At 37.7% G+C, this 26118-nt stretch overlaps 1 protein-coding gene across 3 annotated transcripts in view; it reads left to right on the top strand.

Annotated features, from left to right (window-relative positions):
- The window catches only part of USP24 (ubiquitin specific peptidase 24), a 150359-nt gene that overhangs the window by 5209 nt on the left and 119032 nt on the right, over positions 1-26118 (top strand). The window contains exon 2 of one of the 3 annotated variants that reach the window (XM_066376388.1): positions 14873-14914. The exons of the other annotated variants lie outside the window; for them this stretch is intronic. Coding sequence (XP_066232485.1) covers positions 14873-14914 — 42 coding nt within the window. The remainder of the gene's footprint in view (positions 1-14872; positions 14915-26118) is intronic. 3 annotated transcript variants of the gene reach the window in all.

The following is a 26118-nucleotide window of genomic DNA, read 5'->3' as shown; positions in this document are numbered from 1 at the left end:
AATCACTTTAACTTGCCTCATTTCTGCCTCTCCCCTCCCTTTTGGTAGTAAGTGATAGTTGTAATTCAGTTAAAATTTCTAATGCCATCAATATTTAAATTAAGGTTTATGTTAAAATGTATGTCCTTTTACCCCTAAAATATACAATCCTAGTACATTTGAGTGTGGAGTAAATATCAAGTAAATTTTAGTTAATTATTAGTGTTTTGAATATATGATTTTTGAATATATTTTAAAAATTTGGTAAATTTTTTAAAGCCTATTTGAAGGTTTTTATAGTAAAAAGATAATTCCAAAAAATCAGTTAAAAGTAGAAGAAATAAAACTAAGGAGTCTAGCCTGGCCTGTGGTGGCGCAGTGTATAAAGCTTCAACCTGGAATGCTGAAATCACTGGCTTGAAACTCTGGACTTACCTCGTCCAGGCACATATGACAACCAGTCAATAAACAACTAAAGTGAAGTAACTATAAGTTGGTATTTCTTGCTCCAGCCCCTCTTTCTCCTCTCTCTGTAAAATCAGTAAATAAAATCTTTTTAAAGTAACTAGAGAATCTGAAAGATACAGCCTGACAGACTCCTTTATGCACCCCAACCGGGATCCACCCAGGAAGCCCACTTGGGGCAATACTCTGCCCATCTGAGGTGTTGCTCCATTGCTCAGCAACTGAGCTCTTAGCACTTGAGGTGGAGGCCATGGAGCCATCCTCAGTGCCCGGGGCCAGTTCTCTCCAATTGAACCATGGCTGCAAGAGGAGAAGAAAGGGAGAGGGAAAGAGACAGAAGCAGAGAGGGGGCAGGGTAGTGAAGCAGATGGGCTCTTCTCCTGTGTGCCCTGACCGAGAATTGAACCCAGGACATCCACATGCTGCTTTACCACTGAGCAAACCAGCCAGGGCCAGGATAGGAAAAATTTTAAAAGACACATCCAAAACATGCTAGCCAGTTTCGGTAGAGCAATATGAAAACAGCTTTCTGTGCTTCAGGATCCTGAGAGGATAACTTTTTTAATGGTGCCACACTCAATAAAGATTCCAGTATGCTGTTTAAGAAAGTTCAGGAATGTGTAACACATTTCAGCAAGATTTTAGTAGAAAAAAAATGAAAGAGAAGGAAGTTGGGCATATAAAGAAATAAGCTTGAGGTTTGGAAAATTCTGAGGATACTAGAATGCAGAGGCACTGCTAAGAAAATGGGTTTCATTTTCAAAAGAGTAAATATACTCACAAAAATGAGGGGATATTTTATCGCTTCATATTCATTTTGAAATATCCTCTCATTTTTTTGAGCAATATATTTAAATATTTTATCTCCCCTCCTAGAAGGGAGTTTTAGTTTCTTTTTTGCATTTGTATTTCTCATTGTTATTTTTCAGTATTGAAACATTTTTTAATTACAGTTGATTTATATATTTTTTTCTTAAGCTTTTATTAGTACATAACATTGCTTATTGTTGATAATCTCTGCAGTGAGTTTTTAGTTTTTGGATAGTATTTTATAACCTTTTTTTTTTTTTTTTTGTATTTTTCTGAAGCTGGAAATGGGGGAGAGACAGTCAGACTCCCGCATGCGCCCGACCAGGATCCACCCGGCATGCCCACCAGGGGCGGCTCTGCCCACCAGGGGGTGATGCTCTGCCCCTCCGGGGCGTCGCTCCGCAGCAACCAGAGCCACTCTAGCGCCTGGGGCAGAGGCCAAGGAGCCATCCCCAGCGCCCGGGCCATCTTTGCTCCAATGGAGCCTTGGCTGCGGGAGGGGAAGAGAGAGACAGAGAGGAAGGAGGGGGGGTGGAGATGCAAATGGGTGCCTCTCCTATGTGCTCTGGCTGGGAATCGAACCCGGGTCCCCCACATGCCAGGCCGACGCTCCACCGCTGAGCCAACCGGCCAGGGTCAACCGTTTTGTTTTTTTATGATATGTTTATGAGTTCACTTCTATGACCAACAGTGAGAAGCCTGGTCTCCACCATTGACGGCTTACATTTATTTATTTCTGTATAGCGGGGAGGGTGAGGAAAAGTGGCATCTACTTGTTTTAGAGATTTATCTTAAGCTAGTTAATGGAACAAATAACTACGTTTGGTTTATTATTTCGTTTTTATCTATCTATCTATCTATCTATCATCTATTTTAGAGAGAGAGAGATACAGACAGGAGAGAAAGATGAGAAGATTCAACTCATAGTTGTATCACTTTAATTGTTCATTGATTGCTTCTCATATGTGCCTTGGAGGAGGGGCGGGGCTTAAGCCAAACCAGTGACCCCTTACTCAGGCCAGCGACCTTGGGCTCAAGTGGGGGACCCTCCCTTCAAACCGGGTGAGTTTGTGCTCAAGTCAGTGACCTTGGGCTTTTGAAACTGGAACCTCAGCATCCCAGGTTGAAGCTCTATCCAAGGCACCACCCCCAGTCAGGCTGTAGGTTTGGTTTATTTTTAAGAATTCTGAAGAAAAGAACTGTCACAATTAAGTCAACATTTTATTCTGATAATCTTTCCATAAATTGATTTAGAAAGATCTGTGGAATCTTTTTCTAGGGCTGACTTGAAGATTTGATTTTTCATTTTCTTAAGAGATGACGTCTTAGGTGCCCACCAAGTCTTCTCAATTCCTAAGATAAGCTTTGTTGTTTCCACACATAGTTTGCTTTCCTGTAGTAACTTAGCCAGTTATTTGTGTTGTGAAAATCGATTGACACTATTGAAAGGCTTTCACTTAAGTTTAAGGTGTTTGTTTTAGAAATACTTTATTTAGAACATTTGATAGTTTCTAATTAGTTCTCATTGTAAGAAAATTGGCTGGCAAGATGAGACTCAGCAGTACTTTTTTTTTTCCTCAGCAGGACTTTTCAAATGTGAGTCACAGTTTAAGTTTTAATGGAATTTCTATATATTTAGTTACTTTTCCTGCCTTTCTCCCTTTGTACTTGCCCACCTCCCCCCAGCCCTCACTTAATATCTCCTAGTAGTTTGTCTTGTTAATTGTTTTTAGGGTGTTGTTATTTGAGGCTCCATATTGTTGTTATTGGCCTTTACCTGCCAGCTTTTCAGTACTCTCAAAGGTCTGTGACTGCATTTTAAAAACAGCTGTCTCTAGTGCGTAAGTTTTGCTTTGCCAAAGGGATGGAATACAGATGCATACCTGGCCAATGCAGTCTTCCCTTGTCACCTTGTTTCCTGTGACCTATAGCAATGTTGTTATGGTTGGGCTATTGGTAGGCTCTAGACTCAATCTTACCTGTGGTTTTCAAGAAGCTTTCCACTTACTTGACTCTTCCTGTCTTTTATATACTCTCTTGTGTCTATTTGATCATTTTTTGAGAGGGTAGAACAGCTATTTCTGGTATTTTTATTAAATGGAAAATGATTTTTAAAAACTAGATATATATTAAAGAATAGTAAGAATCAAATTCCAATGATAAAAACAGACGTTAAACTAAAAACCTCAGAGCAATGAAAACAGTTCATACACCAATTAATAAAGTAGCCATTCATGCCTGACCAGTGGTAGTACCATGGATAGAGCGTCAACCTACAACACTGATGTGCCAGGTTTGAAACCCCAAGGTCACCAGCTTGAGCACAGGATCTCCAGCTTAGAGCTTAAGGTCACTGGCTTGAGCAAGTGGTCAGTGGCTCATTAGAGCCCCCTGATCAGGGCACATATGAGAAGCAATCAATGAACAACTAAAGTGCTGCAACCAAAAGTCTTCTCATCTTTCTCCCTTCCCCCCCTCTAAAAACAAAAGTAGTCATTCATTTAATAGGTTTTTATTGAGCACTTACTCTGTGCTAGGCACTGAGCCTGGTGTTGGGAGTATATACAATGATGAACCAATCACATATATAGTCCTTCCTCTATTACAGTTTAAAGGCTGGTAGATTTCTAATGTCAAGTCTAATAAATTGTAATTCGGAAACTAGATGTCTTAAAGACTTGTGGGCTAAATATGAAGGAGCTTAGATCTATCTATTAAAATCATTTGAATAGTGCCTCAGGAATTTTTTGTGATGTAATTTGATCTATAGTGGTATTCATTGCCAGAAACCAAGTGATTTTTTATTTATTCATTTTAGAGAGGAAAGAGAGAGAGAGAAAGGGGAGAAAGGGTGGGGAGAGGAGAAGAAAGCATCAACTCCCATATGTGCCTTGACCAAGCAAGCCTGGGTTCTCGAACCGCCGACCTCAGCATTCCAGGTCAACACCTTATTCACTGTGCCACCACAGGTCAGGCTTAAAAAGATTTTGTGTGTGTGTGTGTGATTGAGACGGAGAGAGACGGAGAGAGGGACAGATAGGGACAGACAGACAGGGAGAGAGATGAGAAGCATCAATTCTTCATTGTGGCTCCTTAGTTGTTCATTGATTGCTTTCTCATATTTGCCTTGATTGGAGTGGGGGCTACAGCAGACAGAGTTGATTTTTTTTTAATGTTTATTTTATTGATTTTAGAGAGAAAGGGAAAGAGAGACACAGGAACATCAATATGTTCCTGTGTGTGCTTCCTGACTGGGGATTGAATGAACCAGCAACCTGTGCGCTTCAGCTCAATGAAGCCATCTGGCCAGGGCTCCAAGTGATTTTTTTTTAAAGCTATGTTTCCTTAGTACTGTGGAATACACAGTATTTATTTACTTGTTGGATATTTAATATTAGTTGGTTGATGATTCTCTCAACTAGTATCTCCTTTAAGAATTGTGCAGATAATTTCAATTAAAAGTTATTACTTTTTGTCCTAAAATCATGAATGTTTACATTTTTCCCAGAAAAGAGAAGTTGCTGTAGGAACTAGTCTTATTTTAGGCTTAAAATCTCTTATGGTCATTCATAATATGAAAAAGCTATTTTAAAACTAGAGGAATGTTGTTGATTTTGGAAGACATAGGATGGTGGAAATAGTAGTGACTCTGTAAATGCAAACCTGTCTGGGATTAGTATTATTAGAAATCTTTATGTTATGTTTATTATTAGTATTTTGTTTTTTGTGGTCAGTTTTTTATGTTGGAAAGGATTCTCTTTGCTAAAATGATGTCTTGAAAATGTTAGTAATTTACATTTTGTAAGATTTACTTTTCACGATGTCTGTTTCATTTGAAATGTTTTGGTGAGTTTTAGTAGCAAATAGATCATCCTATATATTATATTTGTTTTTGAGAAAATGTAAGATACCTCTTGAGCAGTCACTACTCTTAGTGTTGAATAATGCCAGGCAAAGATCATATGTGTGATATATATTTATTGTTTGTACCATAATTGTTTTATGATATGTATACAGATACATTGATATCTGTAGAGACTAACAAGCAAGTCCTGTTTGCTTTTCATTACTTTGAAGGTTTAATGGTTGGAATGTAAAACTTATCTGTGGTAAGGGAATGCCAAGTGTTTTTACAAGAATCAAAGATCAATGCAGAATTACTTGTAATTCACCCAGTTCGTAGTGATTGTAATATGGGAGAAAAATATCAAAAATACTTAGCAAGATTCCATAAAACAAAAATACTCTCTATAAAGCTGAGAGCATTTCCTGCCTTCCATTCTTCCTCTTCAATAAACAAAACTAAACGTTATGAATTAAAGGATTAAAATCAAAGAGCTGGAAGGCACCATGGGGATCTTATGGTATTAAATCTTGTCAATTTAGGGAGAGGGCTGTTTGGAGCATTAGCAAAGTCAGGAAGGGAATCCAGCCTTCTGCTCACAGGTATACTTTGAATACTTTACAATACTATCTTTCAGACGTGAGAAAGATTTTTCAGTAGGTCATCTTTAATATATCATCCTTCCTCATAAATTTGCTATATTTTAATCACCACCATGGGGGACAAATGACATTTAATTCCCCCCCAAAGATATTTATCTTGTTCATCTCACTTTCTTATTCAGCATTATTTAATGTCAGCAGTTATTAATAAGTTTATAAAAGAGGGAGGGAGTTGAGGAGGGAAAGGTTGAGCAAGTGCTATCTCTTGTGAAGGTGCTGTATCTGTCTATTTAATATCCTTGTAAATTTGACAAGGATTAGCGAACTCCTGCCTAATCTGTCCACAGTTGCACATGGATGTTGGGTACTTTAAAATAAGCTTAATAGTCAGTTTGTAAATCTCTTGAAATAGTATACCACCTAATTTGTTTCAGGTGTATATCTTTTACTCCCTTAAAATTTCCTTTTTGTTCTATGTCAGATACAATGTTTAGCATAAATATCAACTGGGATGTATTATATATACTTGCAGCTTTGAAATTAAACATTTTGGGTTCTGGTCAGCTGGCTAGTGGATAGAGTGTCGGCCCCGCGTATGTCCCAGGTTCAATCCCCAGTCAGGGCACACAGAAGAAGTGACCATCTGCTTCTCTTCCCTTTCTTCTCTTCCCTTCCTTCTCCCCTTTCTCTTCCTCTTCCCCTCTCACAGCCAGTGGCTCAACTGGTTAGCAGGGGTCCCCAAACTTTTTACACAGGGGGCCAGTTCACTGTTCCTCAGACTGTTGTAGGACCAGAATGTAAAAAAAAAACAATGAACAAATCCCTATGCACACTGCACATATCTTATTTTAAAGTAAAAAACAAAACGGGAACAAATGCAATATTTAAAATAAAGAACAAGTAAATTAAAATGAACAAACTGACCAGTATTTCAATGGGAACTATGGGCCTGCTTTTGGCTAATGAGATGGTTAATGTCCGGTTCCATATTTGTCACTGCTAGCCATAACAAGTGATATGACACGCTTCCGGAGCCATGACGCATCCGTTCTGCGTCACCAGAAGTAGTACTCTATGTGAGCAACGCCGTGCTTTGCAGCGCCGCCACATACAGTACTCTCACTGACCACCAATGAAAGAGGTGCCCCTTTCGGAAGTGCGGCGGGGTCCACATGCGGCCCCTGGGCCGTAGTTTGGGGACCCCTGTGTTAGAGCATTGGCCCAAGAGCTGAGGATAGCTTAGCTGGTCCGAGCATTGGACCTGGACAGGGATGGCCGGGTGGATCCCAGTCGGGGCACATGTGAGAGTGTATCTCACTACTCTCACTTAAATAATAATTAATTAATTAATTAATTAAACATTTTGAATGATACATTGGAAAGGTGCTAATAGAATAAAAATGTAACACTTGTCTGATTATATATTTTAATGAATAGAGAAAAGCAGTGTATATTGATGAACTCTTAGAGGATACCTTTAAAAAAAATTAGCCTTAAAATATGCCAGGTCCTGGCCTGACCTGTCGTGGTGCAGTGGATAAAGCATCAGCCTGAAACTCTGAGGTCACCATTTCGAAATTCTGGGTTTGATGGTGAGGGTACATATGGGAGTAGATGCTTCCTGTTCCTACCCCCTTCTCTCTCTCTCTTCTCTAAATTGAGTAAGTAAAATCTAAAAAAAAATATATATATATGGCATATATATATATATGGCATATATATATATATATATATTTTTTTTTTTTTTTATATTCCAGGTCCTTTGTACATGCTTTTTCTCCCACGTGGCACAGCTTCCTTATCCCTCTTTCCTCTTCTCTTACCATATTATATTATGAGAATTGGTCCACAGTGCTGTGTAACATCAACTTGATCCTTGCACTTGATCCTTTCTCCACAAAGATTTAACATAGGCTTGCAGCTGGCAGAGATAGGTAATGAACCAGCTCCCTTATTTCAGTCTAGCAAGTGCTAACATACCACAAGTACTATTAATCAGTTTTGCTAGTGGCGTTCTGTTAGAGCTTGGTATCATGCATTATACTTTTTCCCATTCATTATTCCCCTCCTACCAGTTAAAAGTCCCTTCTTAAATTGGAAGTGGGAGGCAGTCAGACAGACTCCTGCATGCGCCTGACCAGGATCCACCTGGCATGCCCACCAGGGGACGATGCTATGCCCATCTGGGGTGTTGCTTTGTTGAGGTCAGGCAGAGGTCATGGAGCCATCCTCAGCGCCAGGGCTCCAGAGCCTTGGCTGTGGGAAGGGAAGAGAGAGAGAGACAGAGAGGAAGGAGAGGAGGAAGGGTGGAGAAGCAGATGGGTGCTTCTCCTGTGTGCCCTGACCGGGAGTTGAACCCGGGATTTTCACACGCCAGGCTGATGCCCTACCACTGAGCTAACCAGCCAGGGCCTACAGTTTTGTATAATGTTACCATTTGGGGAACCTGGATAAGGAATACACAGTATCTCTCTATATTATTTCTTGCTACTGGATCTTAATTATAATAATCTCAAAATAAGAAGTGTAACAACAAAACTAAAACAAAAACTAATCTAAATAAAATAAACATACGGAAGTTTCTAGGTCATTCCCCTAGTTTATGTTTGATTTTGTCATTTAACAAATATTTATTTACCCTTAGTGCTAGATATGGAGATAGAGAAAAATAAGATGTTGATAGTTGTAGCCATGGGTGGAAATAGGAGGAAGTAAACAAGTGATTATTAAAATAAAAATGGTAACTGCAGTGAAGGGAACAGGTGTATATTTCAAAAGAGAAAAATAAGCTGAAGCTAAAATAGAAGAGAGAGTTAGTGATGGCATCTTTCATGAGGCACCACCTAAAATCATTAATGAGGTATCTGAGGCTCAGAGATGTGGCAGATATTAGTTGCCCCCAGCCAATGTGTTTAAAATGGGCACCATGGTAACATAATACTTCTGAATTTTCGTGTTTGGTAACACTCTATTTGTTTTGTAAGTTTTTTTCCCCGTAGCTCACATAGAAAAATATTGTGTACAGGAAAAACATAATAGATGCTAAAACAAACTTTTTTTTTAGCCTTTGATAGGACTGTTTGCCAGTCTGATTTTTGTTTTTGTTTTGTTTTGTTTAAGGTGAGAGTAGGGGAAATAGTGATGCAGACTCCCACATGCACCCCTACCAAGAACTACCCGGCAAACCCATCTGGGGCCAATGCTTGAGTACAAGCTATTTTTAGTGCCTGAGGCAGTTGTGCTGCAGTGGCGCTATCCTCAGTGCCTGGAGCCATGCTGAAACAAATTGAGCTACTAGCTGCGGAATGGGAAAAGGAAGAGGAGTGGGAGAGGGAGGAGAGGAGAAGCAGATGGTCAGTTCTTCTGTGTGTCCTGATTGGGAATTGAACCCAGGACATCCATAAGTTTGGCTGATGCTCTATCCCCTGAACCACTGGCCAGGGCCTCTAGTCTGTTTTTATTATAGCTTTGTACATGGCATAGTTGAGCTATTCCTTAGTAAGGAGATTATTTGCAGAGATTGTCATTTCTGGAGAAAACGTGCTACAGTTTACTTAAAAAAAGAAACTGATTCTTAGAGTTCTATTTTGCTTTGGGTTGTCCTATTTGTTTATTTCATTTTTGCTCTAATAATGGTTAATGATGTTACTCTTAATCTGAGTTTATTTTGAAGTAAAGCTATTGAGACATTGTTCATTATTTTACCCCTCCTTTCTCACCCATTGTTAAAAAAAAGTGTATAGAGGGGAAGTAGGAGGAGGAAAGAAACAGTAGTGTGAGAACAATTTGTTTAACACTGAACAAATATTTATTGAATGCCTCTGGCTGTGGTCTGGCTTCTGATTGCTACACAGTCCCTGCCTTAGGAGATCATAGCCTGTTGCAGTGACTCTGAAGAGTCTGTAGGGAAGGCCAGCACCAGATCAGAATCACTTGGGTTGTTTGTTCAGAATAGTTTGTCCTCAACAGGTCCTCCAACAATCCAGGAGATTCTGACAAGAGTGGGAGTATTGGGCAAAGTCTTTAATAAAATGCTAGAAAAGGTGTGTGTGTGCGCTATGGTCGACTGAAAATTCAAAGTGGATGTAATTTGATTTGTATACTAGATGTGTTTTTCCCAGGTCTTTACCTTGAACAATTACCAATCTATGTAAAAGTTGAAGAATATTAAAAGAACACTTGCATACTCTTCACCTTGATTCAACATTTGCAAACATTTTGTCGCATTATTTGCTTTATCTCTTCTCTATCTCTGAAGACGTACAAATACACACACACGTACGCACACGTACACTTTTTTTTTAACCCTTTAAAAATAAGTTGCAAACATCATGGCATTTGACTCCTAAATACTTCAGTGTGAATCCTCTAAGGACAAAGACATTCTCTTATAGACCGATAATACTGTTATTTTACCAAAATAATTTAACAGTGATATGTTAATATTGTCTATTATTTCATCCCTATTCAGTCTCCTACTTCTACTAAAAATAACCTCTATAGACATTTTAAAAATTAACCCAAGATTGAATCAAAGATTATGCACTGCATTTTATTATCATTCCCCTTTAAGGTAGATTCTGCAATAACCTTTACATCTTTTTAGTCTTTTGATACATTTTTTAAAACAACCCAGTTCTTTTATTGTATTTTTAAAAAGATTATATAATTGAATAATTTAAACTATACAAGGAAGTTTTATCATTAATGCAGTAAAGAAAATTGCACAAAAAATGTTTTCTTTCATGACATAACTTGCTGCTTCTTAACACTGCCCTTTCAATCATCTTTATTCAGATCTTTTATTGAATTTTAGCATTTTTAGATCCAGAAGGAATCTTGGATCTAAAGGTAAACTTTTTCATTTATAAATGAGACTGAAGCATGGAGATATTAAGTCTTATCTAAGACAGTGGTTCTCAACCTGGGTAATTTTGCTCCCAGGAGACGATTGGCAGTGTCTGCAGCCTTTTCAATTGTTGCAACCAGAGGGGCCCTGTTGGCACTAATGAGTGGAAGCCAGAGATGCTGCTGAATATCCTGCAATGCACAGGATGCCCCCCCCCCCCAACAAAGAGTGGACCAGCTTAAAATGTCAATAGTGCCAAGGTTAAGAAACCTTGGTCTAAAATCACACAACTAATGGTGGGACTTAAAGCCATGTTTTCTGACGTAGTTCTGTGTTCTTTACACACACACACACACACACGCATGACCATACATACACAATGTCTTGCTTTCCTTTTAATTTTCATCACTTTTTTCTTGTATTTCTTCACTTTGAACCTTTTTGTTACGCCTAATGAATTACTTTAGAGCTATAAGGATTAAGCTGAATTAGAACATATTGCTAGACAGAACATGGAGTAGCTTTCTAAAAGAGAAATACAAAAGTGCTTTTAATGGAGTTTTATTCCTATAGGTAAAAATTTGTGAAGAATAACTTTCAAAAAGCAGTTTAGGTACCTATACTAGTACTTTACTTTCATTTATATGATGTTTGAATTTACAGAGCTTTTTCACATACATTATCTTCTTTAGTACTACTCACAAAAACTCTTTGTAGTTATAAGCTAAGCAATTGGCAATCTCCTTTCAACAAGTAAGGAAATGAAGGTTCACAGAAAATAATATATCTCATGTGACTGTGGCCAGGTAGGTATTAATCAAAATTACATGGAGGGAGATTTCAGTTGAACTTTTATATGCAAAAAGAACAGGCAATCTCAATGTCGTAAGCGCCTGATCACTAGACATATTTAGGCAGAGGCTCTGGGATATTTCTGGAGATGTTAGAAGGGATTTAGGTATCAAATAAAAGTTAAGACATTAGAAGTAGATGGAGAATTAGATACAGCTTCTCTCATTGAGTAATACAATCTATTTGGGGCACCAAACCTGTAAGTAGATAAAGTTTAATACAATTCAGTATTCAGTGTTACAAAGATAAAAAAAAAAAAAAAAAAAAGATGTTTTAAATATGTCACACTCTCTTTAGTAGCAGACCCTCACACCTGAAATCCCTTCCCCTTCTCTTTCATAAGTATTTATTAGATGCTTAACATTTATTTATTCATCAAGTATTTATTGAGCAACCACTCTGTATCAGGAACTGTTGGCAAGAAACAAAAATTCTGCCCTGGTGGAGTTTATATTCCAGGTTGGGGAGACAGTTCAACAACCAAGGTAAATAAATATAATGTAGAATGTCAAATGATGAGTGCTAAAGAAAAAAATAAAGCAGAGAATGCAGGAGGGCATGCTGGACTAGGGGGTGGGTATCACAGGCCTGTTTTTTAAGGCCTCACTGGAAAGGTTGTAGTTCAACAGAAATCTGAAGCAGGTAAGAAAGCAAAGTTCAGGGTTATCTGAGGGAAAAGCACTCTAGGTTACAGGTCGGGAAACTTTTTTGCAAGAGGCCAGATAGTAAATATTTCAGGCTTTGCAGGCCTGATAGTCTGTTGCAGCTATTCCACTCCACTATTGTAGTGCAGAAGTAGCCATAGGCTACTTAACCCAGTACGCAGGTCTGTGTTCTAGTAAAACTTTGAAACTGTGGGCTGTATGTATTGTTAACTCCTGTGCTGACTGGAAGCAACACACCTAAGGCAGATGCCCTAGGTAAGAGCATGGCTGGCATGTTTGAGGAGCAGCAGGAAGGCCATTATGACTGGAGCTTAGTGAAGGAATGGAAGAGTGGGTAATGAGGTCAGAGTTGAAGGAGAGGGCAGCTCCTCACTAGGATCTTGCAGGCAACTGTAATGATGCATTTTTGTCCTGATGAGTATGGCAATCTTTGAGGTTTCTGAGCAGGGAGGTGACATACCTGGTTTGAAAGTCTGGAATTTGTTTGGACATGCTAATTTAAGATGCCTCTTAAATATCCTAGTGGAGATGTCAAAGAAGGAGTTGGATAGATGTGCGGAGTCTAAGGAAGAGGTAAGAGCTAATTAATATGTGAGGGCCTTCAGCTTAGAGATGGTATTTAAAACCGTTAGACTCTGCATTTTTTTTTTTTTTGTATTTTTCTGAAGTTGGAAATGGGGAGGCAGTCAGACAGACTCCCGCATGCGCCCGACTGGGATCCACCCGGCATGCCCACCAGGGGGTGTTGCTCTGCCCCTCTGGGGCGTTGCTCTGTTGCATCCAGAGCCATTCTAGCACCTGAGGCAGAGGCCACACAGCCATCCCCAGCTCCCGGGCCAACTTTGCTCCAGTGGAGCCTTGGCTGCGGGAGGGGAAGAGAGAGACAGAGAGGAAGGAGAGGGGGTGGGGTGGAGAAGCAGATGGGCGTTTCTCCTGTGTGCCCTGGCCGGGAATCGAACCCGGGACTTCTGCACGCCAGGCCGACGCTCTACCACTGAGCCAACCGGCCAGGGCCAGACTCTGCATTTTTAACAGGGCCAATGCACTCCAAAGGGGGCATTGGTTCTTCGGGGGTGAAAAAGAAATCTTAGCTATTTCAGTGGTTTGCTCCAAAATTCAACCCTATCCAGAATAGTCTTCTTCTTTAGTAACTAACGAAGTTGGGATGATTGAGAAAAAAAATGTTTAAGAGGCTCCTTGAACAAGTGATGTGAAAACAAGGTTGAGAAACACTGCATTAGATACGACTCAATGAGACCATAAGGGAGGGAGTGCGTGTGCAGGCACTGCACACACACACACACACACACACACACACACACACACACGACATCTGAAAACTGGGTTCAAAGGTTCTCCAGTGTCTTAGAGACTGGAATGACCAGCAAAGGAGATTGAGGAGTGACTAGTAAAGGTGAGAGGAACCAGGCAAGGGCTCTGTCCAGGAAGCCAAGTTAAGGAAGTGTTTCAAGCAGAAGGGAGGGACTGGTCAGCTGTTTTAGATGTTGCTGATTGGCTAGTTAAAATGAGGATTGAGGATTAACCATGTATGTTAAATTATGGCAAAGAAGTTAGATGCTTACTTAGGTCGTCTTAGTTTAAATATTTCATTCATAGGCTACCTTTAACCATTATTATGCTGGGTCCCATTATTCTTTTTTTTTAATTGTTTTAAAAAGCACATAACATAAAATTTACTGTCAGCCATTTTTGATTGCACAGAACAGTACCATTAAGCATATTTACACTGTTGTGAAACAGATCTCCAGAACTTTTTCATCTTGCAAAACTGAAACTGTACCCATTAAACAACTCCCTTTTCCCGGCTGCTAACCACTAGTTACTGTTTCTGTGAATTCGACTACTTTAAATACCTTATATAAGGGGAATCATACAGTACTTGTCATTTTGTGACTGGCTTATTTCACTTACCATAATATACTCAGGGTTCATCCATTTTGTAGAATGTAACAAGATTTCCTTCCTTTTTAAGGTTGAATATTCCATGGGTTTCCCTTCTTAAATGATTTCATAGCACTCTAACATGCTTCTTACAAGAAATTGTAAACTCTTATTTGTCTTCTGTGACAGGCAGTATTTAAGCTTCAGCGGCAGAATGTGTTTACCTTATTCATTAACATAGTCACAGCCAATGGAAAATACTGAATGACAATTCAGTATAAGAGAGGACAGAAAACCTTACTTTGCAAGGAGGAATTGTGAAAATTTGGTTGAAATGATATTTGAACTGGTTTTGAAGAATGCCTTAGTCAGTTTGGAGTGCTGTAACAAAATACCATAGACTGGGTGGCTTATAAACAACAGAAATTTATTTCTCACAGTTCTGCAGCCTAGGAAATCCAAAGTTGAGGCTCTGGAAGATTTAGTGTTTAGTGAGGACTCCCTTAATAGTGCATAGATGGCCATCTTCTCACTACATCCTCATGTGGTAGGGGCAGGTGAGCTCTCTGTGATCTCTTTTATGAGAGCAGAGCTCTCCTGACTTAATTACTTCCCAAAGTCCCCCTCTCCAGATAACATCACATTGGGGATTAGGTTTCAACATACAGACTTCAGGAAACGCATTCGGTCTATAGCAAAGAACCAAGTAGTACTTTATTAGGTTGAGGAAGGGCATTCTAAGCATTCTGGGCAGAGAAGACAGCATAGAGCTAACTACACATGGTTTTTTGGCAGGGCCTTGTGTGCCCAGGAGCCTGAGAAGTCTGGTGAGGTTGTTTGCAGGTCTGGTCAGGTGGCAAAGAGTCTTGCATGCCAATGGAGGAAACGTGCTTTTATTTTCTAGGCACCTGGAAGCAGCTGGAAGCTAATAGAGGTTCTTGAGCAAGTGAGTGATGTGACTGTCAGATTTCTTTTTTCGGTTTGGTTTTGCGTTTCAAAAGATTAGTCTGGTGGCTTTTTGAAAGGGGCACAGAAGTGGGATAGAATGGGGGCAGGGACAGCAGTTATAAGAGTGTAGCAACAAGCAATCTAAGCACACAGCTAGAATCTCAACTAAAGCAGTGGTTGACTAGGGGAGACTTCTGTGGAAATTTTTTTTGAGGTAGAATACTGTGGTATGGTGACCAACTGGTCGGGAAGATGAAACAAAATTTCAGAGATTAGGAATATTAGAGAAGAAACAAAGTTGAAGCTCAAGACCACTGAGTTCCTTGTGGCTATGGTAAATCAAATGCCTTTGGGGCACTGAGGTTGAAGAGTCTGACAGGGAAATAGAAACACTCATCTGAAGCTTGAAGAGAGGTCTGGGCCACTGTTTTATGACATGCCCATTTATTGTAGTTGGCCCTCTGCATGCATCTGTGGCGTAATCCTACAAAGTTAATACTATTCTGTATTTTTTGTTAAGAAAACTAAGGCACAGGGAGAGGTTAAGAAGTGCTTATTCAAGGTCACAGCTAGCAACTGGTGGTGACAGAATCAACATTTATTTAGATCTGTCATGTAGAAATATATAGTAAAAAAATTACAACAAAATGAAGAATAAAGGATAATTGGTTATGCTATATAACCGCTTAGTTAGAATTTCAGGACTATCAATGGCTTAAGAAATATTAATGCTTTAGTCTGACCAGATGTTCAGATCCCAGGTTTGAAACCCCGAGGTCACCAGCTTGAGTGCAGACTCACTAGTTTGAGCATGGGATCATCTACATGATTCCATGGTCACTGGCTTGAGCAATGGGTCACTGACTCAGCTGGACCATCCCCTCAAGACACATATGAGAAGCAATGAGTGAACAACTAAAGTGCCACAACTACAAGTTGATGCTTCTCATCTCTCTCCCTTCCTGTCTGTGTCTCTCTCACTTAAAAAATGAAAAAAAGAAATAGTAATGCTTTGGACAAAATGAAGTTTTAATTGGTAATCAGTCCTCCCTGATCTCTCATATCTTGCTTTAGGGAATATTATATAACATTTTTTGGTTTGTTTTTTATAAAAACATTTTACCTCCATTCTGGTGGTTTTGGGGACCGTGCCATACTGTTTTGTTCCTGGCATTAGTGATCTATAACTAACATTAAAAATGAATGAAAAAATAAATTCTATATATAAGATATCACCTTTGAATTATAAGACAACTTCTCATGAAAATCTTGTTTCTGTAGATTAAAAATACATGACTAGCCACCAAGGACTATGAAAGAAAGGGCCCACAGAAATGTCATACTTCATAGAAAAGTTAAATTATTTACTCCTTGTAATGTGGAATGAATATGAATTCCGAGAAAACAGTTTGCAGACTTGAGACACAGTGTATTAGTAATTCGAGGACTGCTTGCATTTGTCCATGTCGTCTTTTTCTAGGAAGCAGTATTTTAGGAAGCATTTTCTCTAATCTGAAATAACAGAAGCAGTATCAGATCTGCATAAAACTATCTCTGAATGCTTTGAGAAATATTTAATAAATAAGATTGACAATTTTAACAATAAAAATTATAAATTAATGATTTAGAATTAAATGTTTATTTTTTCATGTTTTTCCCTTAAGCATTTGGTATATATGGGTGCTATTTTTTTTTATTTTAGGTAATAGAAAACTCATTTAAAATCATCATGGAGAAATCAGTTTAACATCTTTATTTTTCTATACATTAATCAGAAATTTAGAAGCTCTTTTAAATACATTGTTGGCTAATAAAATAATTCAACAATTGAATTTAGTATTAAAATAATCTTTAAGCAACATTGGCAGTCTCTGACCCGTTAAGCTGAATAATTTTCTTTATCTGTGTGTATTGAGTTAGTGGGAAGACAGGTACTTATTTCTCACCTAACACGTGGTACCCACTCCAGTAGATTTTGATTCTTTGAACAAAGAAAGCTTACTTTTTAATAATGTATCTTTGTTGAGTTCAAGAGCAAAGGGTTTGTTTTCTTTTTTGAAACTCAGTGAAAGTAGTTTTCTAAATAAATATTAAACTTTATTACTAACCTAAAAGCTCATGTGAAGATATTTTAAAGCTCATTTGTAAGGATTAACTAAATTCCATTGTTTTGTATACTCAACTTGCAGTTAAAATGTTGCCTGTATTTAGTGGTTTATCTGTACTTTTCAATCAGACAATTTTCCAATATAGGTAGTAATATATATGAACCTGCCTAATAATAAATATAAAAGGTACTATACAAAATAATATTTTTGCCAAAATAATCTATGTTAAATCTAAAGATTTGTGCTAAACTTTCAGGGTAAGTTCATACTTTTTACCATGGCAGCATTTATCAATTCCATGAAAAACTTCATTTCCAACAATTAAAAGTCCAAACTTACTCTTTTAAGTATGTAAATAGTAAGCCTTATTCTTAATAGTTTGCCAAATAAATTAAGATATTAAAGATATAATCACAGCTATTTGAATTCCTAGTACTGTATGTTTCTGATACTAGCAAGTATTATGGGAGTTACAGAGGCCTTGTTTATGTTTCCATTTGTATCTATGAGCATAAGATTACATATTTAAGAAATAGCATAAATTATGTATCCAACAATGTTAATTGTTTGGATTTGAATTCTAAACTGGTTAATTCAGGAATCATAATTTAATGCATTAGCTCATTTCTTTTTTTTTTTTTGGATGACAAAATTTAGTGTTACTTGAAATTTTTCAGGCTAAAAGTAGCATTCAAGAATTGTTTATGAGAATGATATCGGATCATTTACAACAAAATGGTGGGATCTTAATATTATACGGAGTGAAATAAGTAAATAAAAAAAAACCAAGAACTGCATGATTCCATACATTGGTGGGACATAAAAACGAGACCAAGAGACATGGATGGACAAGAGTGTGGTAACGGGGGGGGGGGGGGGGGGGGGGGGCGCGCAAAGATAACTAGATAGAAGGTGACGGAGGACAATCTGACTTTGGATAATGGGTATGCAACATAATTGAATGACAAGATAACCTGGACATGTTTTCTTTGAATATATGTACCCTGATTTATTGATGTCACCCCATTAAAATTAATAAAAAATTTTTAAAAAAAGAGAAAACTGAAAAAAAAAAGTTGTTTATGAGATTATTTCTCTTCTGCCTCAGTCAGTGATAGCATTGTGGTCTCTAACAAATGCTGAATTTACATTAATATTATAAAACATTTTTAAAAAATTAAGTATGTTAAATTTTTAAATGAAATTGATGGCATATAATAGTAAAAAATACATTGCCTCAAGTAGTCAAAAAAAGGCTGAAAACATTAAGGTTTTATTACTTAATATAGTTGAAAAATAAAGTATGTAATACTGGGTTTGAAATAATATGCTCTCTGACCTTCTGCCTTGAATATTGTTTCCCTCGAACTTCAGTTGAGTACACACTCAGTCCCATTGCCCGTGCTGGCACAGCGGCACAGTCTGGCTCGGGTTCCCCCTTCTCTATGTTCAAGACAAAAATCATGTCCTTATCTTTGTCCCCAGTGTTAAGTACCTTGTCTGGAATATAGCGAGCTTTTGATAAATGTATTTCTAATCAATTTAAAATCAGAAATCACTAATAGTTACTTGGGTATCATTTGAATTTGTCATCTAATAAGAAAATAATATATTACATTCCAGAGTTCATATTAAAAGCCTGGCAATACCTTATGTCTCTTGGGAGCTATTTTGTAATAGAACAATTCTGAGCTGCTTTGCATGTGTTCTCTTGCTCAATTTTTAATTTTTGCCAAGGACAGGCTCTACTCACAGTGATGACTCAGAATATTAAGCCAACCTAAATATGGGTTCATGTCACTAATTCTTCCTCTCGTATCATCCCTGTCTCTTTTCCTCAAAATGTAATTATTTGTTAACCCTGGTATATACTATGTCTGTTTCCTCATTTTTCAAGACGAAGAATGTTAACAGCATGAGACTTTGCACTTTTTAGGTCTTAAATATATAACTTTTTAAATTGCTTCTTTAAAACTCTCTAATGGGTATATATATCATTTTTATTATAGATTATTAGGTACAACTCTGTTTTGAAATCCTTAGATATATCGAATGGCCATACCACTCTGAATGTACCTGATTTCATCTGAAATTCTTATATATAATGTTTATTCATTTATGTGTAGTGACTAATAACTCATTTTTGTTAATCCACATTTTAAAATGGTATAATAGCTTTACTGAGCTCTAACTCACATACCAGAATTCAGCCTTTCAAAGTATGCATTCACAGAGTTGTGCAGACTCACCACTCTTTAATTTTAGAATATTTCATCACCCCAAAAAGAAACCTTGTACTCATTAACAGTGACTGTCCTTTTCTCCTTCCCATCCTCTGGTAACCACTAATCTACTTTCCTGTCACTGGATATATGCCTGTCTATTCTAGACACTCTATATGAATGGAATCATGCTATATGTGGCCTTTTATGTGTGGCTTCTTTTACTTAGTATAATGTTTTTTAAAGTTTATTCATATTATAGCATGTCAGTACTTTATTCATTTTTAAGGTTAAAAAATATTCCATTGTCTGGATATACTACATTTTTTTTATTTATTCATCACCTTTGATGGATGGACATTTGAATTTTACCACTTTCTGACTTATAATGCTGCTATGAGAACTAGTGTACAAGTTTTTTGTGTAGACATATATTTCATTTCTCTTGGGCATATCTCATAGGTATATCTACAAATAGAATTGCTCTGTTGTAAGGTACCTATGATTAACTTTTGAGGACTTTCCAAACTGACTTGCAAAGAAGCCATTTTATAATCCAATCAGTAGTGTATGAAGGTTCCAGTTTCTCCACATTCTCACCAACATTTGTTTTTGACTTTTTTATTTTAGCCATTCTTGTATGTATGAAGTTGGTATCTTGTGGTTTTGATTTGCATTCTCCTGATGACAAGTGATGCTGAGCATCTCTTCATGTGCTAATTGGCTACTTGTGTCTCTTTGGAGCAATGTCCATTCAAATCCTTTGTCCATTTTTTATTGGGTTATTTGATTTTTGTTGTTGAGTTGTAAGAGTTCTTGTATATTCCAGATAAAAGTTTATCAGATATAAAATTTGCAAATGTTTTCTCTCGTTTGGTGATTGTCTTTTCAATTTCTTAATGATGTTCTTTGATGTGTAAACTTTTTAATTTTGATGAAATTTAAAATTCAGAATTCACTTATTTTTGTTCTATTTTTGATGTCTTAAGAAATAGCTATCCCAAGATCATGTGGATTTATTTCTGTGTTACATTTTGAGTTAAATTTTGTACATGGTATGAGGTACAGATCTAGTTTCATTCTTTTGCTTCTATAGGTTCAGTTATCTCAGCAGCATTTGTTAAAAAGGCTAACCTTCCTCCATTGAATTGCTTTTATGCCTTTATCAGAGATTAATAAAATTGTATTGTTAACCCTTATTTAAAATTAATTGACCACAGATATAAGGATTTATTTATGGAATCTCAATTCAGTTCCATTGACCTTTATGTTTATCTTTATGCCAGTACCCCAAAATCTTGATTATTGTAGCTTTTTAGTAAGTTTAAAAAGTGAAAAGTGTGAATTCTTAAACTTTGTTCTTTTTAAAGATTATTGTGTTATTCAGGATTCCTTGAATTTCTTTTTATTTTTTAAAAGAACATTAAATTTTATTTTTCAATAATAGTTTACACTCAGTATTATTTTGTATTAATTTCAGGTGTACAGCACAGTAGTTAGGTAATCATATACTTTACAAAGTGTTTCCCCCAATATTTCCAGTATCTATCTACCTGACACCACACATAGTTATTATAATATCGACTACATTCCCTATGCTGTACTTTTTACATCAGTGGTCCCCAACCATTTTTGGTCCACAGACTGTTTTTTGTTTGTTTTTTTTTTCATTTTTCTGAAGCTGGAAACAGGGAGAGACAGTCAGACAGACTCCCGCATGCGCCTGACCGGGATCCACCCGGCACGCCCACCATGGGGCGACGCTCTGCCCATCCTGGGCGTTGCCATGTTGCGACCAGAGCCACTCCAGCGCCTGAGGCAGAGGCCACAGAGCCATCCCCAGCGCCTGGGCCATCTTTGCTCCAATGGAGCCTTGGCTGCGGGAGGGGAAGAGAGAGACAGAGAGGAAAGCGCGGCGGAGGGGTGGAGAAGCAAATGGGCGCTTCTCCTGTGTGCCCTGGCTGGGAATCGAACCCGGGTCCTCCGCACGCTAGGCCGACGCTCTATCGCTGAGCCAACCGGCCAGGGCCCACAGACTGGTTTAATGTCAGAAAATATTTTCACAGACTGGCCTTTAGGGTGGAACAGATAAATGTATCACGTGACCAAGACAAGCATCAAGAGTGAGTCTTAGACGGATGTAACAGAGGGAATCTGGTCATTTTTTAAAAATAAAACATCATTCAGACTTAAATATAAATAAAATGGAAATAATGTAAGTTATTTATTCTTTCTCTGCAGACCGGTACCAAATGGCCCACGGACCAGTACCGGTCTGCGGCCCAGGGATTGGGGACCACTGCTTTACATCCCCATGACTATTTTGTAACTACCAATTTGTACTTCTTAATCCCTTAACCTTTTTCACACAGTCCCCCAATGCCCTCTACTCTGGAACCATCAGTCTGTTTTCTGTCTATGAGTTTGTTTCAGCTTTGCTCATTTATTTTGTTCATTAGATTCCACATAAGTGAAATCATCAGGTGCTTCCCTTTCTCTGACTGACTTATTTCACTTAGCATAATACCCTTTAGGTCATCCATGCTTTTGCAAGTGATAAGATTTCGTTCTTTTCTATAGCTGAGTAATGTTTTGTTATGTTCAGAATGGGACAAAAGTAGGTTTACAGTTGTGAGTACACAAAAGTTTATTATTATATTATTATAATTATATTATTTTCCATATTAACAGCTGTAAATCTACTTTTGCCCCACTCTGTGTATGTACACAGCTTTTTATTTAGTCATCTATTGATGGGCATGTGGGTTGCTTCCATATCTTGGCTTTTGTGAATAATGCTGCAATGAACATAGGGATATATATGTTCTTTCAAATTAGTGTTTTGGGTTTCTATATGCCCGGAAGTAGAATTGCTGGGTCATAAGGCATTTCTATTTTTAAATTTTTTGAGGACCCTCCATGCTGTTTACCATAGTGACTGCAACAATCTGCATTCCAACCAACACTCTTAAGGAATCCCTTTTCTCTACATCCTCGCCAGCACTTGTTTGTGAATTTATTGATAGCCATTCTGACAGGTGTGAAGTGATATATCCTTGTGGTTTAATTGGCATTTTTCTGATAATTGGTAACACTGAGCAACTTTTTTTTTTTTTTAGTATGTTTTCATATGTCTATTGGCCAGTGTCTGTCCTCTTTTGAGAGGTATCTATTGGTCTCGACCTATTTTAGATTGGCTTTTTAGTGTTGAATTTTCTAAGTTCTTTATAAATTTTGTCTATTAACCCTTTATCAGGCTGATGGTTGGCAAATATGTTCTCTGATTCAATGGGTTGTCTTTTCTTTTTGTCAATGGTTTCCTTTGCTGTGCAAAAACTTTTTAGTTTGATGTAGTTCCATTTGTGTGTTTGTTTGTTTGTTTGTTTGTTTTGACTTAGGAGATATATCAGAAAAAAATCTTGCTAAGGGGAATGTCAAATTTTACTGCTTTTGTTTTTTCCTAGGAGTTTTATGGTTTTGAGTCTTACATTTGTCTTTAATCCATTTGAATTTATTCTTGTATATGATATAAGAATGTGGTTTAGTTTCATTTTTTGCACCTATCTGTCCAGTTTTCCCAGCACCATTTATTGAATATACTGTCTTTACCCCATTGTATGTTCTTGCCTCCTTTGTCAAATATTTTTTGACCATACAGACATTGGTTTATTTCTGGGCTCCTTATTCTTTTCCATAGATCTATATGTCTGTTTTTATGCCAGTGCCATATTGTTTTGATTACTATAGCCCTTTAACATTTCTTATAATACTGGTTTGGTGGCAGTGAACTTCTTTAGCTTTTTATTGTCTAGGAAACTCTTTATTTCTTCTTCGATTTAAATTATAACCTTCCTGGGTAGAATAGTCTTGGTTGTAGGTCTTTGCTTTTCATCACTTTGAATATTTGGACCAATCTCCTCTGGCCTGAAATGTTTCTGTTAAGAAATCAGTTGACAGTCTTTGGGAGCTCTGTTTTAGATAACTGTCTTTTTCTTGCTGCTTTTAAGATTCTTTCCTTGTCTTGAACTGTTGCCTTTTTAATTATGATGTGTCTTTGCATGGCCTCTTTGGGTTCATCTTGTTTGGGATTCTGCACCTCTTAGACTTATGTCTTTTTCCTTTACCAGGTAGGGAAGTTTTCAGTCATTATTTCATCAAATAGGTTCTCAATCCCGTTTTCTTCCTTCAGATACCCCTATCATGGGGATGTTTCTACATGTCATGTTGTCCCAAAGGTCCCTTAAACAATTCTCATTTTCTTAAATTATTTATCTATTTATTGCTGCTTTTTCTAATTCCATATGGCAGATTTCAGTTCTCTGCTTCATCTAGCCTGCTGTTGATTCCTTCTAGTGTATTCCTCAGATAATGTAATCTTTATTTCTGACTGATTCTTTTTTTGTGGTTTCTATGTCTTTTTTTATGTTTATTTCTTTGAGTTCTCACTAAGTTCATCCATTCTTCCCCTAAGTTCCTTGAGAATCCTTATAACCAGTATTTTGAGCATTGTATCTGGTAATTTGCTTGCTTCCATTTCATTTAGTGTTTTTCCTTGTGATTTTTCCTGTTCTTTCATTTGGCCATGTTTATTCTGGCTGACTCTCTGTATTTGTTCCTGTGTAAATACGTACATCTACTCTGCCTCCCAGTCTTGGTATGATGGCCTTATGCAGAAGGTGTTTTGTGGGGCTCAGTGGCTGTCTCCCTGACCCACCTGAGTTATGCTTTAGGAATGTCCCTAGCGTGGGTTATATGAACCTTCCTGTTAGAGCTGAGTCTTGATTGCTGTTGGCCTGTCTGTGGATGGGGTTGACTCTGGCTGGATGAGTATGAGTGGGGGTGTGACCCCAACCACAGTGTACGAGCTGCTGTGCAGGGGCTGACCCCACAAGGCAGAAATAGTTCTAGCAGGCTCTGGTGCCTGCCGAGATCTCCCTTTTGGGTGTGCCACCTGTGGAGCTAATTCAGTTGTGCTCTGATATGGTCTGAATCCCGCCACCAAGTGTAGGTTCTGGGGCCTCTTGGGAGTACTCTAGTGCAGATCAGTGTCAAGCAGCACTTGACTGCCTGTTTGGAGAATCAAAGCGATCCACAGTTTGTGGCTGCCTCTGCAGGGCATGGTTATATATGGAAAGAGCCAAGCTGTGCATCATAGCCAATTTCCACCTGCACCAAGCCCAGAGCCAGGTCAGAAAAAGACCCAAGGCACTGCGAGAGGCGAGATCTGCCTTTGCCTGCTGGATGCCTGTGAGGCTCATCACTGAAAGAAGCCTCTGATGGTATGTGAGGTAGGTTCTCAGTGAGTCACCAGGTAGGGGCGAGTGGTGTTCACCAGGTTGATACAGATTTAAACTCAGCACAAGTGTTGGATCTAGACCGCTCAGCAAAAGTCTCATTCTACACCAAGGCCAACTGTCAGCCACCAGGTACCCCTGGACCTTTGTGGTAGGACAGGGTCACAAGGAGTTGTCAGTGTGAGGCCAGTAGAATTTATCAGGCCCAAACAGACCATGATTTGGTTGTATCAAAGGAGGGCTCTCCACAGGAACAGTAGCACTGGTCAAGCAGGCAAGGCATAAATGGCTCCCACTTTAGAGTCAAACAGCTGTTTTTCCTCAAGTCTGACCAGATCACCTCGAGAGTCTTCCAAGAGAGTCTAGAACACAGGCCCAACTCATGAGCATGGGATATCTCTCCATTTATTAAGGTTGTCTGTAATTTTTTTCCATAATATTTCATAGTCTTCAATGTACAAGTCTTGTATTTCTTGTTATTTTATTTTTTTGATGCTATTATAAATAGAATGTTCTTAGTTTTATTTTAGGATTGTTTATTGTTAGTGTATAGAAATACAATTGAATTTTATATATTGATACATGTTTTTTTAATTTGCAACCTTGCTGAACTCATTATTCTAATAGTTTGTTTTTTTGCTAGATTTCTTAGAATTTTCTGTATATAAGATCATGTCATCGGTGAAGAGAAATAGTTTTACTTCATCCTTTTCAATCTAATGAGTACTTTTTATTTCCTCCTTTGCCTAATTGCCCTGGCTAGATACTCAGTGTTGATTGGGAGCTGTGAGAACAGACATCCTTGTCTTATTTCTGATTTTAGAGGAAAGCATTCAGTGTTTCACAATTAAGTATGATGTTAATTGTAGGTTTTTTGTAGATGCCTTTCATTAGGTTGAGTAAATTTTTTATTTTCTTGTTGAGGGTTTTAATCATGTAAAGATACTGGATTTTGTGAACTTTCTGTATCTACTGAGATGATTGTGTTCCTTTTTTACCTTTATTATTTTGTTGTAGTATATGATATTGATTTTTGTGTCATAAATCAACCTTTTGTGCTTCATATAAATCACATTGGGTCATGGTATATAATTATTTTCATATGCAGTCATGTGCTGCTTAATGATGGAAACATCTGAAGTATTTGCAGTTTCATCATTGCGGGAACATCATAATATTTACTTATACAAATCTAGCTGGTAAAGCCTACTATACACCTAAGCTATACAGTATACCACCGTTGTTGACTGAAATGTCATTATATAACAACAATATTGTTGGATTTGGTTTGCTAGTTTAGTGTTAACATTTTTTGTATCTATATTTATAGGGATGTAGTTCTTTCTCTTCTGATATATTTGTCCATTTAAGTTGTGGCAAAAGATACTTAACATAAAATTTACCATTTTAACCATTTTTAAGTATACATTTTTGTGGCATGTACAGTTATTGGGTTGGCAAGAAAATAATTGTGGCTTTGTAGTGTGAAATAAAACTCATTTTTTTACACAAAGAATAAACTTTAATCAATTATGTATTTCCCATTTTGTTCAAGGAGCTTTTGCCATCTTGCAGCTT

This window comes from Saccopteryx leptura, chromosome 3 (assembly GCF_036850995.1).
Source record: "Saccopteryx leptura isolate mSacLep1 chromosome 3, mSacLep1_pri_phased_curated, whole genome shotgun sequence".
NCBI lineage: Eukaryota > Metazoa > Chordata > Mammalia > Chiroptera > Emballonuridae > Saccopteryx > Saccopteryx leptura.
This window is presented reverse-complemented; position numbering and strand designations above follow the sequence as displayed.